Source organism: Babylonia areolata, chromosome 5 (assembly GCF_041734735.1).
Source record: "Babylonia areolata isolate BAREFJ2019XMU chromosome 5, ASM4173473v1, whole genome shotgun sequence".
NCBI classification, from domain to species: domain Eukaryota; kingdom Metazoa; phylum Mollusca; class Gastropoda; order Neogastropoda; family Buccinidae; genus Babylonia; species Babylonia areolata.
Genome location: NC_134880.1, coordinates 53,627,016 through 53,646,443, shown reverse-complemented (window position 1 = coordinate 53,646,443; position 19,428 = coordinate 53,627,016). Strand labels below are relative to the sequence as shown.

Genomic DNA, 19,428 nt, shown 5'->3' with positions numbered 1-19,428 from the left:
GAGGCTGGTCAGCAGTGTCCTGCTGTGTGGGGGCAGAGTTTGAAAGTTTTTGATTTAACAACAAAAAAACAAATATTTTTTACCCATAATGCCTGATTCGAGTAGATGCCATTCATCTCTGATTCATGTTATCAATAAAACAGGCTTCCTGTGAAAGGGTATTCACTTGTCTTTTATTTGGTATATAATATGAGTAGTTTGCTTGTCGGTGAGTGTCTCATGTTGAGTCTTGAATGACGCCAGTGTGGTGCTTTTAGCAAAACTCAACATTTTCCGCGAACTGGTAAGAGTTGATATTAACTGCAGGGTTTAAGACACCACATGTTGCCTTCCATCAGTTAACAAATTGCAGTGGCAAGTTTGGCCTTAATGGTACTCGGCAGAGTGCCAAAGATTTGACGAAGCTTAGAAACGAATCATGAAAAATGTTGTAAAATGAAGAGTAAAGGCAACCATCTAACATTTCCTGCAGAAGAAACCCCGAAGGAAAAACACATGATAACGTAACAGGAAAGTAAAAAGAAAGGGACATGCAGAGACAACATTTTCACTACTTGTTTCTGCCTTCAGCTTTCACTTCTTTTTCTTTGAAATTTGCATCAAATAGTTTTCTTTATAGATCACTTCAATTTTTTAAATTGAACTTACAAAAATATACAGATGATAAAGTAGAGGTCTGCTCTATCGAAGTATTAACTATCTATTCAAATACTTTCGATGTCCGTGTGTGTGTTGTGGGGGGAGGTCTGTGCGCGTGCGTGCGTGCGTGTGTGCGTGTGTGTGTGTGTGTGTGTGCGTGTGTGTGTGTGTGTGTGTGTGTGTGTGTGTGTGTGTGTGTGTGTGACAGACTCCACATGGCAGGGATGTCCAAACAACTGCTGCCTCCTGGCGAGAACAACGAGAAGACCATCCCCTGGGCACGGCAACAGCTGGCAGTGACGGTGCAGAAAGATGATGAACTGGTCAGCAGCTCCCCCTACGCCATGTTCGACAGCTACAACCCCGTCACCGACTTCAGCAACTTCATCAGTGACGAGAGCATCGTGGATAAGGTCAGCGTCACAAACTCGTGAGGTACCTTCCACGCCGTCTCTGCAGAGAGGGTGGGGGTTATAAGTTTCGAATCATGTGTCTGTCTGTCTATGTTCATGTCATGCATGTGTGAAAGACAAATCACCATCATGAACAACGTTTCCGTTTTTGCTATCATTGTGAGACGTTGACACTCTGAAATGAAACTGGCATTACAAACTACTATCGATAGCAATATAGCCATTAAACACGTGGTTGAATATGATTATGATTCATCAGTGGAGAACGACGGCAATAACAATTAAAATGATGTTAATAAGATTCGGAGCAAAAACACTAATATCCGGGAGAGAGAAATAAATTTTATTAGGTGTTGGTCTACACGTATAATCATTCAGAACATATCAAATACAACGTGCAATTATGGAAACGCAAGCACGCAATCAAATCATAGCAATATATTGGATGAAATTGCCAAAGCATATCATGAAGAAAGTAATGATAAAACCACCTCTTGCATCAGCATACTGTTCGAGAGTGGAACGTATGAAGCAAGGTTTATTATTGCGATTTCAAATGTTTATGTCATACTGACATTTGCCATCTATAGCAGTTTTGAAAATTTTTTGATTAAAAGTTTTCTCGAAATTATAGACATCAGAAGGCAAAACTTAGAACATGACCAAGGACAAAGAAAGCATTGCAGATTGTTATTGCCGTAAATCATTGCAGTGAGGACTGCCGACCACCACCTGTTTCACTCGTCAGCACTGCAGGGTCTCAACTGGAATGTGGTCTCATGGTTACCAAATATCAGTGGTTTCCTTTAGACTGTCAGCTCCGCGATAGTTGCAGACGAGCCAGGGTCTGTTGGGGGAATTCGAGATGAATTGCACGAAAGCAACACCACCGAAACTGCACGAATGATGAAGGGCGGCTAAACCAGAACAGAATGGGGAAATGGGCAACAAAGCCCCGGTCATTTATGAAACAAAAATACAGAGGTTGTAGATTGTGTGCAGTATATCAATTGTAACCCTTCCCCAACGACAGCAAGAAGTGATTGTGTTTATTAATTTATAGGAACTTTGTTTAATGGCCGGTGACAATTACTGTTATTGTTATTATTATTGTTATCATCATCATCACCATCATCATCATTATTGTTATTTGTGTTGTTCTTATTGTCATCATTAGTAGTAGTAGCGGTAGTAGTTGTTGTTGCAGTAGTAGTTGGTGTATTGATTTATTCTGTCCATTGCCTTTATTAAGGACCTGGTGTTCTGGGTGACCCTGGGCACCCATCACATCCCCCACACCGAGGACATCCCCGTCACTCCCACCGTTGGCGGCCATCTTTCCTTCTTCCTCCTCCCCTACAACTACTTCCCAGAATGCCCTTCAGTGTCGTCACGTGACAACATCCGGGTGGAGTACGTCACAGCCAACCAGCCGGCGGAGGGACTGAAGGTGGACAGGAGTGGGAACCAGGAGAGTGGGGTGTGTGGAGCGGTCAGCCTGGAACAGCTGGTCAGACGGCGGCCTGACGACTTTCTGCAGACAGAGAGAGAATTTAAACTGTACTAGGAAAACGCTTCGTTTCATTTCTGGCTCTTCAGTTCCTCCCATGTTACTACTCACCCCAGTTCGTGTTTGCACTTTGCTTTTCACGCCCACACTGGCACTTGTAAATTCACGGGTGCCACTAATGCATGTCTTTAAACAAACTGTCCAGTGTATCACTTACTTTTAGACAGTTTCTACCTTCTCACCTCCATAACAGTTGTCGATAAAATCAATAAATTTATGCCATGCAGAGGCATCTTTCCCAGACATGCCATATACCCCCCCCACTCCCCTGAAGAGAGAGAGAGAGAGAGAGAGAGAGAGAGAGATGTGTGTGTGTGTGTGTGTGTGTGTGTGGAAAGAAGGGGAGAGAGAAGGGGTGTTTTAAAAAAAAAAATTTGTTCAAATCTTAAGTCATCTTACCACTATCGTTTTTTATGTTACATTTATATTTCATTTATTTATCTGTTTGTTTATTTATTCAATCAGTCATTCATTTTGATTACAGATTTCATCCGAACTGACTATGTCCATCACCGTGTTTGCTTTGATTTGATTTGCTCCAGAGTCAACCAAAGATCATTTCTGGGCCGTTGTTTTTAGTTTTCATTAACATAGCCGCTCTGCCGAAAATGGGTTTTTGCTTTGTTTTCCATTTTTGCTATCCAATAGCATATTAGTTATTGCTCATGTATGATTATGTTAAATGTCTATTGTATAAATATCGGAACTTCATTAATCTAGAATTGATATAATTATTTGCTAACCTATATTTGAACACAGTCCAGTGGTAATTTTCACATAATGCATCATTGTTTCGTAAACAAATGACGATGTTTTGTGCGGTTGATATGTAGAATTGCTTTATTTGTCTTTCTTTTTCACACTCGAGTAACCAGACAGTGCAGGCACTCTCTGTATGTGCCCACAGCAGGTTTACTGAATCACTGATTGATGTTGTTAAACGTTTGCTGTGAGTTTGGACTAACGACAAGGCTCATTCCGGCTACATTATACCATGTGGCTGTCAATCAATGTGTATGTCTGGCTGATTTTGATCCTGATGAACACATTGAAGAAATAAACAGATAGCTGCTTTTCTAAACAGTGTGTCTTCATGCGGAACTCAATTTCCCCATTCATATTCTTTCATTAATTTTTGTCTCTGTCTTTCTGTCTGTCTGCTCTCTCTCTGTGTCTCTGTCTGTCTCTCTCTGTCTCCATCTCTTTCTCTCTATTTCGCTCTCTCTCTCTCTCTGTCTCGCTATCTCTCTCTCTATCTCTCTGTTCCATTTTGTTCACTGGTTTCACCAATAATATCTGACTCTCTCTGCCTCTGTATCACCCTCTTCTCTCCCTCTCTCATTCTTTGTCAACAACCAGAAACACAGACCGTGACACACAACCAGAAACCCAGACCGTGACACACAACCAGAAACCTAGAACGTGACACACAACCAGAAACCCAGACCGTGACACACAACCAGAAACCCAGACCGTGACACACAACCAGAAACCCAGACCGTGACACACAACCAGAAACCTAGAACGTGACACAGAAACACAGACTGTGACACACAACCAGAAACACAGACCGTGACACACAACCAGAAACACACAACCAGAAACACAGACCGTGACACACAACCAGAAACCTAGAACGTGACACACAACCAGAAACACAGACCGTGACACACAACCAGAAACACAGACCGTGACACACAACCAGAAACCTAGAACGTGACACACAACCAGAAACCTAGAACGTGACACACAACACAGACCGTGACACACAACCAGAAACACAGACCGTGACACACAACACAGACCGTGACACACAACACAGACCGTGACACACAACCAGAAACACAGACCGTGACAAACAACGGGACAGACCTGTAGAAATCGGGTGAACGGCTTTCACAGAGTCGGGTGAGGAAGATGAGAGGAGAGAAGGAGGCAGAGAAGGAGAAGAACTCAGAAACAACAGCAAGAAACTCCCCAGGCACTTTGAGCAATGGATGGCGTGCACCTGTAGGCCACCAATTGGTGTCTTGCCCCGGTGGTCCGCCAGGCATGCAGGCTCTGTCTTTTCTTGCTTCCGAAAAAGCTGTCACTGATGAGAACACACACACACACACACACACACATTCACACATTCACACACATTCACACACACACACACACCACACACGCCCACACACACACACACACACCACACACGCCCACACACCACACACACACACATACCACACACACACACACACACCACACACACACACACACACACAACACACACGCCCACACACACACACACACACACACACACACACCGCACACACACACACACACACACACACCACACACACACGCCCACACACACACCACACACACACACACATACCACACACACACACGCACGCACACACACCACACACACACACACACACACACACACACACACAAGCACGTGCACAAGGACCTGGTGATGTGACACAGTCGCAAGGCACGGACGTCGCAGTGCAGTGAGATTTGTGTGGGGTGTTCGTGCTGTGTGCTCTTCGCTCGCTCCTCACTTTGCACCTCGCTCGTCAAACAGTGAACACACACGCTGACACTGGTGTTGATTGATAAAGCCAACCATTGAGGTGAGTTGCCTTCAGTGTTACAGTTTGCTGTTACTGTCTGGTGGAGTGCTCGCTGTTGAGTCAGTCTGATTCCTACTTGGTTTCATATTTGATATATATATATATAATTATGTGGGTGTGTCTGTCTGTTTGTCTGTCTGTGTGTCTGTGCATGCGTACGCGCATGCGCGCCCATGTGTCTTTATGCGTGTGTGTGTGTGTGTGTGTGTGTGTGTGTGTGTGTGTGTGTGTGTGTGTGTGTCTGTGTCTCTCAGAACCTGTCTGTGTGTGTCTCTGTACATGTGTGTCTGTGTCTGTGTGTTTACATGTGTCTTTCTGTGTGAGTGTGTTTGTGTGTGTCTGTGTACATGTGTGTCTGTCTGTGTGACTGTGTTTGTGTATGTAACACACAACAAGCTGCAATTAAATGATGATAAGACTGAATTTATGATAACCTGTCCAAAGAAGTTTCGTCAACATCCTTCCTTTCCTGACACTGTTCTGATCAATAGCGCACACCTGTTTCACTTTCTCCTTCTGTTCGCAGTCTTGGTGTAATTCTAGACCAGTATCTTTCCTTCCAACAGCACATTTCGAATATCTGTAAAGTTGCCTATTTGGAACTGCGTAGAGTCAGCTCTATCCGCCACTATCTCTTAACCGATGCAACCAAGACACTTGTATGCTCTCTGGTTCTCTCAAGATTAGATTACTGCAACTCTCTTTTGGCCGGCCTTCCCAAATATTTGTTAGACAGACTCCAACGAATTCAGAATAACGCTGCCACTCGTTTGCAGAGCTTCTAAATTTGACCATGTTTCTCCTCTCCTTCAGTCTCTCCACTGGTTGCCTGTTTCTGATCGAATAGGCTATAAGCTATCCACTCTGACCTTTTCTGCAGTCAACGGATCTGGCCCCAAGTATCTTTCTGAACTCCTCCATATCTATACCCCGTCTCGCCAGCTCCGTTCTTCCTCTGATACTCGACATCTCAGGATACCTCAGTCAGAAGTAAGACCTATGGACACATATCGTTTTCTTTTCAATCGCCAAAGACGTGGAACATGCTCCCCGATAACATCCGTCATTCTGATTCCCTTGCATCTTTTAAATCTTGTCTCGAAACTCACCTTTTCCCTCAGCAATAAGTTCAATTGTGGCAGGTCCACTTCCTTTGCGTTAGCTGTACTTGACTGTGTGTATACATATGTGTGTGTGCATAACTACATGCATGTATATGAATGTGTATTGTGTGTGCGTGTGTTTATGTAAGTTTGTGCCTGCCTATGTGTGCGTAGCTGTTAGATACACATGTATGTTAAAATGTATGTATGCAGTGTGTGTGTGTGTGTGTGTGTGTGTGTGTGTGTGTGTGTGTGTGTGTGTGTGTGGTCAGATTTGTGTGTGTGTGTGTATGTAACATTGATGTAATGTTTTATGTTAACAAAAGCGTTTTTGTAAAGCACCTAGAGCAGATTTCTGGATAGTGTGCTATATAAGTATCCATTATTATTATTATTATTATGTATCTGTACATGTGTGTCTGTCTGTGTGACTGTGTGTGTGTGTGTCTGTGTACATGTGTGTCTGTCTGTGTGTCTGTGTACATGTGTGTCTGTCTGTGTGTCTTTGTACATGTGTGTCTGTCTGTGTGACTGTGTGTGTCTGTGTCTGTGTACATGTGTGTCTGTCTGTGTGACTGTGTGTGCGTGTCTGTCTGTGTGACTGTGTTTGTGCGTGTCTGTGTACATGTGTGTCTGTGTTACTGTGAGTCTGTCTGTGTACATGTGTATCTGTCTGTGTCCCTCTGAACCTGTCTGTATGTGTCTGTGTGTTTGTAAGTTGGAGTATGTGCATGTGTATAAATGTGGTGGAGGGGAGTGTAGCAAGCACAGTAGCATCTACTGCGATAAAGATAATTAAAGTAATAAACATATAAAAATATTCATAAAAAACTTTATTTAGTCTTGCTGGCCTTCCAGCCAATGTTGCTCAGAAAAAAAAGTATGAATCGACATCGAGGTACAGGACTCTGAAGGAAATGCACAACGTTCTGTGAAAATCTTCACCTTACATTTCTTTGTTATTTCATATTTTTACATACAATGCAGTTTTGACAGCTATATTACTCTTGGAATTTTTTTGTTCTACACAGAAGGCTATAGCTGAAATTTAAGCGATGATTGTGCAGAAGCAACTTTTTTTGTCCAAGTTGAAATATTTCGTTTGATCAAAGAAAGATATTGACTACATGTTCAATATGATTTCTGTCATATTGTAGGTAATATAGATCAGCGTTTAAGGGACCATTTAGAGGTTGTCAGTGAAATCTCACACTGCACATGCTGTGTGTGTGTGTGTGTGTGTGTGTGTGTGTGTGTGTGTGTGTGTGTGTGTGTGTGTGTGTGTGAATGACAATGTGTATAATTGCTTTCATGATTTAAGGCGTTTAAACCGTAATCCTCCTCAGAAGTGATAAAATCGTGCCAAATTTGACAGAACATTTTTCTCAGCCTGCTCTTGAATTTTTCTATAAACTATCACCCCAACCAAATCTGAAAAGCAGCATTGCACAATCAACAACAAACGTAATGAAAAGCAAAATACTCCAAGCGGCTTCTTTGCATGCTATTGTTTCATGTGTGGGTTTGGAAACTACGAATGCGATTTTCAGCTCAAACATGTTCAAATTTCTCTTTCCGATCTGTGTTCCAGACTGACCCATACGCCCCACACCCAATTTCCTTCCACCATGTACAACCTTATTAGGGTCCGGCAACGAAAGGACTGTTGGAGATGCATTGCCGCTGTCTTCTTCATCGCTTTCATCGCCGTCCTCGTAGCCCTCATTGTTGTCATCAGAACTGGTCACTGCTCGGGAGGTGATTCCCTCCCCTGCCCTGTCCCCAAGGGGGGTCTGATGACGTCAGGTGACCCCCAGGACCCCAGCCCGTTCCACGACCTGACGGTAGCAGAGTACAAGCGTTTGTACCGTTTCTTGAGGAAGGAGAAGAATGTGAACCTGCCGGCACCCGACAAGACGTTTGTCAACACGTCCAGCATCTTCATGATGGATCTTCTGCTGCCGCCCAAACAGGGCGTGCTGAGCTTTCTGGACAGCCAGGGACCTCAGCCTGCACGTGAAGCACGTGTCATGATCTTCAGAGGGGACAAGGAGCCGCCTGTAGTGGAGGAGTGAGTTGGAACTTTGCTGATTGGAATGCTTTCTGTCTTCCTCATATTTCTTAACACACACACAAATCAATAGACTGGAATTAGCACTGTCTGTGCACTTCCGTAGGACTCGGAAAACAAAACCAATGCATTGTTGACTGTCTGCACCAGTTTCCTTGAAAGGCCACTCTCTCTAAATAATTATGTTGACAAATATGTCGATGCAGATGCAACATGGAACACGGTTCCTCGCATTGTTGTACAAACTATGGAGTACAGGTATCTCGAAACATGACAGAAACATCTTTCATTTTAAAGATGACATCTGCAGTTATATACGTGAAAGGCACATCTGGCATCATAAACATAACAGGGATGTCTGCCATTATAAACATAACATCTGCAACTACAAACACAACTGTCATTAAAATCTTAATAACAACTGCCATTGTGATCATAACAGTTGCCATTATAAAGCATGACAACTGCCAATGTAACCATAACAGAACATGTGCCACTATAAATATGACAGCATCTACCATAAAATATGACAACATCTACTACTGTAAACATGAGATGAATAAATGGAAACGTTCACCCTCAGGGCAGGGACAATTCGCACTCGACATAAGACCTTAACTATCTATTAATTAAAAAAACAACAACAAATAATGAGGCCAGGAGATGAAATGATTAACAAATAGTAAAGAGTGGTAACTCTCTCCATTACACAAGGTACACAACTTCAAGTCAGTGATGCTTGCGCTACCGATTCAGCTAGCGCACAGGTAAATAAAAGGTACATTGGAACAAACCCAGACACTTCCACTGGTTTGTTCAGTATGGAGTTCATTGGTTTGTTCATCACGGAGTTCATTGGTTTGTTCAGTATGGAGTTCACTGGTTTGATCAGCATGGAGTTCACTGGTTTGTTCAGCACGGAGTTCACTGGTTTGTTCAGCATGGAGTTCACTGGTTTATTCAGCACGGAGTTCACTGGTTTGTTCAGTATGGAGTTCACTGGTTTGTTCAGTATGGAGTTCACTGGTTTGTTCAGTATGGAGTTCACTGGTTTGTTCTGCTTGGAGTTCACTGGTTTGTTCAGTATGGAGTTCACTGGTTTGTTCAGCATGCAGTTCACTGGTTTGTTCTGCTTGGAGTTCACTGGTTTGTTCAGTATGGAGTTCACTGGTTTGTTCAGCATGGAGTTCACTGGTTTGTTCAGTATGGAGTTCATTGGTTTATTCAGTATGGAGTTCACTGGTTTGTTCATCACGGAGTTCACTGGTTTGTTCAGCACGGAGTTCACTGGTTTGTTCTGCTTGGAGTTCATTGGTTTGTTCAGTATGGAGTTCACTAGTTTGTTCAGTATGGAGTTCACTGGTTTGTTCAGCACGGAGTTCATTGGTTTGTTCAGTATGGAGTTCATTGGTTTGTTCAGTATGGAGTTCACTGGTTTGTTCAGCACGGAGTTCATTGGTTTGTTCAGCACGGAGTTCACTGGTTTGTTCATCACGGAGTTCACTGGTTTGTTCAGCATGGAGTTCATTGGTTTGTTCAGCATGGAGTTCATTGGTTTGTTCATCACGGAGTTCACTGGTTTGTTCAGTATGGAGTTCATTGGTTTGTTCAGCATGGAGTTCATTGGTTTGTTCATCACGGAGTTCACTGGTTTGTTCAGTATGGAGTTCACTAGTTTGTTCATCACGGAGTTCACTGGTTTGTTCATCACGGAGTTCATTGGTTTGTTCAGCATGGAGTTCACTGGTTTGTTCATCACGGAGTTCACTGGTTTGTTCAGTATGGAGTTCATTGGTTTGTTCAGCATGGAGTTCATTGGTTTGTTCATCACGGAGTTCACTGGTTTGTTCAGTATGGAGTTCACTAGTTTGTTCAGCACGGAGTTCACTGGTTTGTTCAGCACGGAGTTCACTGGTTTGTTCATCACGGAGTTCACTGGTTTGTTCAGTATGGAGTTCACTGGTTTGTTCAGTCATGGAGTTCACTGGTTTGTTCAGCATGGAGTTCACTGGTTTGTTCAGTACGGAGTTCACTGGTTTGTTCATCACGGAGTTCACTGGTTTGTTCAGCATGGAGTTCATTGGTTTGTTCAGTCACGGAGTTCACTGGTTTGTTCAGCATGGAGTTCACTGGTTTGTTCAGCATGGAGTTCACTGGTTTGTTCAGTATGGAGTTCACTGGTTTGTTCAGTATGGAGTTCACTGGTTTGTTCAGTATGGAGTTCATTGGTTTGTTCAGTATGGAGTTCACTGGTTTGTTCAGCACGGAGTTCACTGGTTTGTTCAGTATGGAGTTCACTGGTTTGTTCAGTATGGAGTTCACTGGTTTGTTCAGCACGGAGTTCACTGGTTTGTTCAGTATGGAGTTCACTGGTTTGTTCATCACGGAGTTCACTGGTTTGTTCATCACGGAGTTCACTGGTTTGTTCAGTATGGAGTTCATTGGTTTGTTCATCACGGAGTTCACTGGTTTGTTCAGCACGGAGTTCACTGGTTTGTTCAGCATGGAGTTCATTGGTTTGTTCAGTATGGAGTTCATTGGTTTATTCTGCGTGGAGTTCATGACTCTGACAGACTACAGTAAAATCAGAATGTAGTGTTAACTACTGAACGTCCCTGATTTCAATTACATTTCCTTTCTTCTACAAAATAAAACACTAAAAAAACATACAAACATAAAAACTTGAGTTTTTCTCAGGTACCGTGTAGGTCCCCTCTCCAGTCCCACCTATGCTGAGCTGATTGTCAACTTGCAGCGGAAAAACCCGGTCCCTTTCTCGTATAGACCAGGGGATGGTGCAGAATTCACAGCCATTGTAGACCTCCTTCTGCCCTTGGTAGACCAGAAGGTGAGTGATGAGCCACCCTTCAGTTGGTCCTTTGTTTTTTGTACTTCACAATCTCTCTCTCTCTCTCTCTCTCTCTCTCTCTCTATATATATATATATATATATATATATACGTAGTTGGGTTTTATTTCCATCGATTCTGGTTTTAACCATTGGCACAGGAATTGCAGTTGGTGTAAATTTCAATGATTCCGAGTTAAAACTGACATGCTGGTTAATACTTAGACCATTCTCTGGTTAATTACATTTTCATTCCGAAAAAAAGAGAAAAAATGTGGAGTGGAAACAAAACTGAAAACCGTAGTCGTATTAGTGGCTGTGATGGTCATGTGGTGTGGCATGCCGTAGCTTAGTGTGGTGTGATGCGGTATGTGTCCACGGTGTAGTGTAATGTGGTGTGATATAGCATGATGTGGTATGGCTTGATCATGCTGATAATGATGATGATGATGCTGCTGCTGATGATGATGCTGATGATGATGATACAATTCAGGTGGGCCACATTCTGATGGAGAGTTACGGAGGCAAGTTCACGGACTGTGGCGACAAGTGTCTGAGCTTCTACCCGGCTCCTGTTGGTACCCAGCTGATCCAGAATAGCACCCGACAGATCTGGTTGCTGGCCAACTACAAGACTGAGTACTACACGTACGTAGTGGGTCAGTTATGATGTTCCTTTTCATTTCTGCTCGTGTTGTTTACACCTGTCCAGTTGCAGTCATATGTATTCTGTCCCGAAGAAAGGCAGTCTTCCTTTCAATCACCACCACCCTTTTGCCCTTACCACACAAAACCGGATGATCTTTGCAGACTTCACCCTCTGGACTTTGGCTTTCTGATGAACGTGGACGGCAGTGACGCGACTCAGTGGAGCGTGGAACAGGTGTGGTACTCAGGCACGATGTACAGCTCACTGGACGACCTGGCTGACAAGTACGCCAATGACCCCTCCACCAACAAGACCCGTGTGGACTATGTCCACAACAGCCCGGACCTGACGTCCACCCAGAGGCTGAGGGGAACACCTGCACCAGATCCTCCACAGAGACCCCCTGTGCAGGTCACTCAGTTTTATCTTCATTTACCACGAAGACCAAAGTTACCTGAGTGATGGAAATCGTACTTCGTGCTGCAACGCACACACTAACACAATATATGAACGTGTAAATGTTAAAAGTTTGCTGTTGGTCTCCAGCTTGCTTTTGTCTGAAATGAGGTTCCTACACTCAAATGCAAGAATGCATATAGAGGCCTACCCACAATGTGTGAAAGTCTTTCCTAATAACTAATGTTGATGTATTTCTGTGTCATGGTATCTTGCCGTACTTGAGATTTGTCTCCTGCTCCTCCTCGTTTCGATTCTCTTATTTTTGATTTCTTCCTGCTTCATTGTCTCCCTCTACTTGTCTTCACCGGTGTCCTCCTTTTCCATCACCATCAGATTCTCTGTATGACCGTGTTCACAGATGGAACCGGACGGCAAACGCTACAGCATCCATCACCGCCATGTCCGCTACCTGCACTGGGACTTTGACATCCGTCTGTCCGCCTTCACCGGACCTCAGGTGTACGATGTCCGTTTCCAGGGAGACCGCATCGCCTATGAGCTGGGGCTGTCTGAGATCGCTGTCTTCTACGCTGGATTTAATCCCATGCAGCGTGTGACCGATTTTGTGGACAGTGCTGCACTGATAGGTAAGTATGGGTTAGTCAGATTAGTTACTCATCTTGATTATAATCATAACCAGCCACAGCACTTTAAAGTGTTCATTCACATGAGCCCTGACAATTCCAAATGATTGCTTCTCTTTAGCTCATTGCATCGAAAAAAAACACCCAAAAACAACTGCATCAGACTTTTTGTAATCATATTGCTGGCCTTTCTCATGGACTCTTGGATCTGTCTATTCAGAAGCTGCTGTTTTGGACAAAACTAGTGTGCAATAATCCAAAGCCAGAAGCCTGTTTGTGCTGATGTATCTCATGATTTTAGTCTAAAATGTTCAAAGAAAAACAGCAGGTTTTGATATGTTTCAGGTACACATTCCAAGTCTCTCATTCCAGGAGTCGACTGCCCAAGGGGCGCCACGTTTCTGAGTGCGACCTTTTTTGCCGAACGCAAGACAGAGCCCACCACACTTGCACGTGCCCAGTGTGTGTTTGAACAGAACACGGGCGTTCCTCTCCGCAGACACTTGTCCTACTCACGTGAACAAGGTGCTTTCTTTGGGGGCATGTCAGACTCTGTCCTGGTTGTGCGCTCCATTCTCACCATCATCAATTATGATTACATTGTCGACTTCGTCTTTCATCAGGTGAGCGGAATGATTGTGTGTGTGTGTGTGTGTGTGTGTGTGTGTGTGTGTGTGTGTGTGTGTGTGTGTGTGTGTGTGTGTGTGTGTGTGTGTGTGTGTGTGTGTGTGTGTGTGTGTGTGTGTTTGCATGTGTGTGTGTGTGTTTGCATGTGTGTGTGTGTGTGTGTGTGTGTGTGTGTGTGTGTGTGTGTGTGTGTGTGTGTGTGTGTGTGAGACACATAAAAAAAACAACTACGAACATTCTTTTAGCCTGATTCCATGACTTTGTTACCTTGTCTCCTCTTTCAATTCATCCAATTCACTTTTGATTTTATCTCATTTTTAAATCGTAAAAAGCATCGTCATTTACCTTTATATTCTAAAACTCCAGAAGTTCACACCAGTTGACTTTCCGCAAAATATTTGTAGTGTTCCACAAAATAAGTTCATTTTTCCGTCATGATCTGCTGAATGTAGTTAAAGAACAACATACATCTTTTTGTTCCATTCCTTTGTTTCAGAGCAGTGCCACACGGTGCAGGAATTGTTATGAAAATGGTCTTCATACCATCTGGATTTCAGCAGGATAGTACACAATCAGGGTGATTTTTCGTTTACAGCGTTCGTGAACTACAGATATATTTCATTTTCCATCAGGAACAAAGCAGTGTATGTTTGGTTTCAGAGCGGTGCCATAGAGTGCAGGGCCATCTCCACGGGGTACATCACGTCCACCTTCTACCACCCACAGGAGGACCCGTACGGATTCCGTCTCAACGACAGGATCATCGGCAACCTCCACCACCACCTGTTTCACTTTAAAGCCGACCTTGACATTGGTGGAACGTCCAATCGGTACGAGACACTGGACATCAGTGAGGAGCAGGTCCGGCTCAGACAGGTGAGTATCGTACAGCGAGTCGTCACCGTTCACTGGCGTGGGAAAGTTTGTTCCTTCTTCTCCTTCTGCGTTCGTGGACTGCAGCTCCCACGATCACTCGCATGTACACGAGTGGGCTTTTACGTGTATGACCGTTTTTACCCCTCCAGGTAGACAGTCATACTCTGTTTTCGGGGGTGTGCATGCTGGGTATGTTCTTGTTTCCATAACCCACCGAACGCTGACATGGATGACAGGATCGTTAACGTGCGTAGTTGATCTTCTGCGTGAGTATACACACGAAGGCGGTTCAGGCACTAGCAGGTCTGCACATATGATGACCTGGGAGATCGGAAAAATCTCCACCCTTTTCCCACCAGGCGCTGTTACCGTGATCCTAACCCGGTGTTACAGACCGGGACCCTCAGATTGAAAGTCCAACGCTTCAACCATTCGGCAGCTGCACCCGTCGAAAGTTAGTTTGAAAAGGTCGGCAAGGCTGAGATGTATCATACGACGAGCCGGAGTCTCAACGTTTCTATTTCCGAAATAAACGTTGTGTCCCCCGTTCCTATCCAATAAAGCAGTTTTGTTCACCTGTTTTTATTTACACTCATGATATAGTTTAGCTTTAAGTCGCAGCGGCAACTGATAACCGACGAGCAATTAAAACAATGACATTCATGTTAGTGACGATGCGAAATGTGTGAAAAGAATGGTACATGAAAAGTTGTTGAAATATTAAAGCAAACGTCTGGTTTGTCCTGATGATGAAGCGCGAGTGGTGGACAGACGATTGCTCACAGTTGTGAATTCCATCTGGTGACAGGCTCCTTCGACAACGTACAACCAAATCAGATACCAGCGCCACCTGTACAACACGGAAAACGAGGCGGTGTACAAGTACAACTTCGACCATCCCAGATACCACATCGTTCACAATGAGCAGAAGAAGACACAGTATGGAGTTCCTAGAGCCTTCAGGTCAGTGTCTTTGTTTTCATCCAAATGTTGTTTTTTAAAACCCACAGAAAAACCAACAACAGCTAGAAACGATGAAAATACTCCCATGGGTGGTCGTCCACTTAAAATAGACAGCAGGATTCAGAGACATACATTGCCTTTCACCATAAAAATAACACAGTGCCTATTATAGCTTTCATGTTTCCTGCAGAGGTCTAAATGCATCACAAATTAGTCATTTTCATTATTGTTGTACAATCTAAATTGAAGTCGACCATCCGATATATCATAACGGAAAAACAAACGAAAGACGATCACGTCTGAAGCACAAAAAAAAGTAACATGGACAGAAAATTAGAGAAAAGCGAAGAAAGTATGTGATGCAACAGATGTAATGTCTACATATGGGCAAAAATCCTGAAGACGCATATAGTCTGAAGATTGCTCAAATGAATAATTATAGTTCTTGCGGTACGGGTTTATCATGTGAATGCTGACAGTGTGTGTGTGTGTGTGTGTGTGTGTGTGTGTGTGTGTGTGTGTGTGTGTGTGTGTGTGTGTGTGTGTGTGTGTGACAGACTCCACATGGCAGGGATGTCCAAACAACTGCTGCCTCCTGGCGAGAACAACGAGAAGACCATCCCCTGGGCACGGCAACAGCTGGCAGTGACGGTGCAGAAAGATGATGAACTGGTCAGCAGCTCCCCCTACGCCATGTTCGACAGCTACAACCCCGTCACCGACTTCAGCAACTACATCAGTGACGAGAGCATCGTGGATAAGGTCAGCGTCCTGATATTTTAGCTCTGGTTCAATATTCATTTTCATTGCTAATGGAGGAGGACGGTGGCAGAACTTCTTCTTCTTCTTCTGCGTTCGTGGGCTGCAACTCCCACGTTCACTCGTATGCACACGAGTGGGCGTTTACGTGTATGACCGTTTTTACCCCGCCATGTAGGCAGCCATACTCCGTTTTCGGGGGTGTGCATGCTGGGTATGTTCTTGTTTCCATAACCCACCGAACGCTGACATGGATTACAGGATCTTTAACGTGCGTATTTGATCTTCTGCTTGCATATACACACGAAGGGGGTTCAGGCACAGCAGGTCTGCACATATGTTGACCTGGGAGATCGTAAAAATCTCCACCCTTTACCCACCAGGCGCCGTCACCGTGATTCGAACCCGGGACCCTCAGATTGACAGTCCAACGCTTTAACCACTCGGCTATTGCGCCCTTCGGTGGCAGAACGAAGACGCTCATCTGCCAGCCAATACACAGTCCGTGAGTCTGGGTTCCAACCTCGGTCTCGCCCTCACTCGCACGTTTGACCAGAAAATCAAGCTGTGCGTCTAATTGTATATGGATTTGTCTGCAAGTAGTGACGTCTCCTTGAGAAACTGAAACTGAAACTGCTAACGAGACTAAGATCTGTTACATGATTATAGGTGTATGTAATTTTACTCCTTGAGAAACTGAAACTGAAACTGCTAACGAGGCTAAGATCTGTTACATGATTATAGGTGTATGTAATTTTACTGATACAGCAGTGCGGTTATTGTGTGTTTGACACTTTGCAGTGTGTGATTGTTCGTTGATATGTGTTTGACACTTTGCAGTGTGTGATTGTTCGTTGATATGTGTTTGACACTTTGCAGTGTGTGATTGTTCGTTGATATGGCTTCCACAATTTTCTGGCTATGCATCTCTTTTATGGGCAAGTTTGGCATATATAATCACATTACATATGCACATCCTTTCATATGACATTTGACAACTAAATTATGGACACCCTTCGATATAACTTCTACCAGTTAACTTTACCATTACATTCTTCCAGAATGTGGTGATTGTGTAGCGAACTCGAGTGTACCAGAGACGTATGTATATGGATTTCTTTTTTAATGAGGGAGCATTGTGCATTCCATAATTTCAATAATTCATTATCTTTTAAGGGACCGTCCAAAACAAGAAGACGAAATTCCCCAATTACTGGTTGTGTGTTAAAAGCAGTTCACAGTTGTACACTGGAATCGCCAAAGATTGTGAAAGCAACTTCGTAGTTGTATACTGTTACATTAGTTGCTGTTTGATTGGGGTATTTTGTTTTTTTGTTTTGATTTCTGGTGTGTGTGTGTGTGTGTGTGTGTGTGTGTGTGTGTGTGTGTGTGTGTGTGTGTTGTGGGTTTTTTTTTTACGATTGATAGTGAATTGTCAGATTGGCCCACTTTTTAGTCAGTTCTTCGATCATCAATCGTTCATTTCCAACGGCTGTGTCCTTTCAGGACCTGGTGTTCTGGGTGACCCTGGGCACCCACCACATCCCCCACACCGAGGACATCCCCGTCACTCCCACCGTTGGCGGCCACCTTTCCTTCTTCCTCCTGCCCTACAACTACTTCCCAGAATGCCCTTCAGTGTCGTCACGTGACAACATCCGGGTGGAGTACGTCACAGCCAACCAGCCGGCGGAGGGACTGAAGGTGGACAGGAGTGGGAACCAGGAGAGTGGGGTGTGTGGAGCGGTCAGCCTGGAACAGCTGGTCAGACAGCGGCCTGACGACTTTCTGCAGATGTACACACACACAGGCGCTGACCCATGGATTTCCAGCACCCACCAGACTGATGACAAAGCCGATGATGATGAATTTCGAAAATAAATGGACATGTTTGTTTATTTATTTTGTGATTTATTTATTTATTAAATCGCTCATTTATTTGTGCATTTATTTGGTGCAAAGAAAATGTGAGAAAATAACTGCCAAAGGTATATTCTTCTCTGTGCTTAGAGTATAAAAGATATATACTTTGCTACTCCATTGTAACGCCTGTGGCTTCATTTCGAAACAGTCGCTCGTACAACATCGACTCAACAATTAACATGTACATTTTTAGCTAAGTATTTGTCAATAATCGGTCTATAACCTTTGCAGCACATGATAAGATGCAAGTTATCTTTAATCGTGTAACAAAAAGGATATGTCATGTCTAAAGCGTTATTACCGAAACGCTTATTCATTTTCAAGCAGCTAATACGAAATCTGAATCTGGTGAAAGCGGCTCAGAATTTGTTGATAGGTATCATCTATTAATATTGCTCTTGCTCTGTCTCCGTCTCTGCCTCTTTGTGTCTGTCTGTCTGTCTCTCTGTATATCTCTCTCTTTTCTTTCTCTTATAAACATACAGACATATACTAACGCACATACACACATATGCACGCACGCACACGCGCACTCTCTGTGTGTGTGTGTGTGTGTGTGTGTGTGTGTGTGTGTGTGTGAGATAATATAATGAGTATCTAAATCACCCTTAGCTTGTTATTTAGTTTGGTTATCATCACTTTATTATTTTATTTTATTTTATTTTATTTTCATTTATTTTTTTTTTCAAGTTTTGTTTTAAATCAAAATCAAGGTTAGGTTTTCATACATATGTACAACACACATCCACATGCATAGACGTCGGTGGCCTTACATTTAAACAGTTCTGTGTTCCGAGTTCTCTGTCTGTCTGTCTCTGTGTCTCTCTGTCTGTCTGTCTCTGTCTCTCTTTCTGTCTCTCTCTCTCTGTGTCTCGCTCTGTGTCTCTGTCTCTCTTTCTCTCTGTGTCTTTCTCTCTCTGTGTCCCTGTCTCTCTCTGTGTCTCTGTCTGTCTCTCTCTGTCTCTGTCTGTCTGTCTGTCTCTCTGTCTCTGTCTGTCTCACTCTCTCTGTCTCTCTCTGATTTCTTTTCTATTTCCGTCTGTGCCTCTCTTTGTAAATCTGTCTGTCTGTCTGTGTGCCCGTGTGTCTGTTTGTCTCTCTGTCTCTGTCCCTCTTTCTCTCTTTCCCTGTCTATGGTTCCGCACGATCAATCTGAAGGCAAGCAGGCACGCAAGAAGGCACTGGCAGGAAGGTGAGACAGTCAGTCTGCCACACTAACCCACCCACCCACACACACACACACACACACACACACGCGCGCGCGCGTTTTTCTAAAGGTCTGTGTCTTATTTCTCTTTGAGAATGCGCACTTCCTGAAAGA

At 43.8% G+C, this 19,428-nt stretch overlaps 2 protein-coding genes across 5 annotated transcripts in view; both read left to right on the top strand.

The window, feature by feature from the left end:
• LOC143282178 (putative amine oxidase [copper-containing]) overlaps positions 1–3,700 on the top strand; it is a 25,362-nt gene extending 21,662 nt beyond the window's left edge. For all 4 annotated transcript variants that reach the window (XM_076587747.1, XM_076587746.1, XM_076587748.1 and 1 more), the window contains exons 10-11: positions 848–1,052; positions 2,305–3,700. In XM_076587747.1, coding sequence (XP_076443862.1) covers positions 848–1,052; positions 2,305–2,619 — 520 coding nt within the window. In that variant the 3' untranslated portion in view covers positions 2,620–3,700. The remainder of the gene's footprint in view (positions 1–847; positions 1,053–2,304) is intronic.
• A 1,457-nt stretch (positions 3,701–5,157) lies between these two features.
• LOC143282532 (putative amine oxidase [copper-containing]) lies at positions 5,158–18,156 on the top strand. The gene is made up of 11 exons (XM_076588209.1): positions 5,158–5,246; positions 7,941–8,420; positions 11,118–11,268; positions 11,761–11,915; positions 12,078–12,327; positions 12,734–12,962; positions 13,305–13,582; positions 14,247–14,462; positions 15,271–15,425; positions 15,983–16,187; positions 17,691–18,156. Exons 2-11 carry the CDS (start codon positions 7,978–7,980, stop codon positions 18,063–18,065), a joined length of 2,457 nt encoding a protein of 818 aa, XP_076444324.1. The 5' UTR covers positions 5,158–5,246; positions 7,941–7,977; the 3' UTR covers positions 18,066–18,156.
• Positions 18,157–19,428: the final 1,272 nt, after the last annotated feature.

What these genes read in the sequence shown, in the direction of transcription:
- LOC143282532 (XM_076588209.1), top strand. Translation starts at nt 7,978, where the DNA reads ATGTACAACCTTATTAGGGTCCGGCAACGAAAGGACTGTTGGAGATGC. An exon ending in TGCCCTTGGTAGACCAGAAG is followed by an intron (nt 11,269 to 11,760) that starts GTGAGTGATGAG and finishes GATACAATTCAG; the next exon opens with GTGGGCCACATTCTGATGGA. An exon ending in GGACAGTGCTGCACTGATAG is followed by an intron (nt 12,963 to 13,304) that starts GTAAGTATGGGT and finishes GATATGTTTCAG; the next exon opens with GTACACATTCCAAGTCTCTC.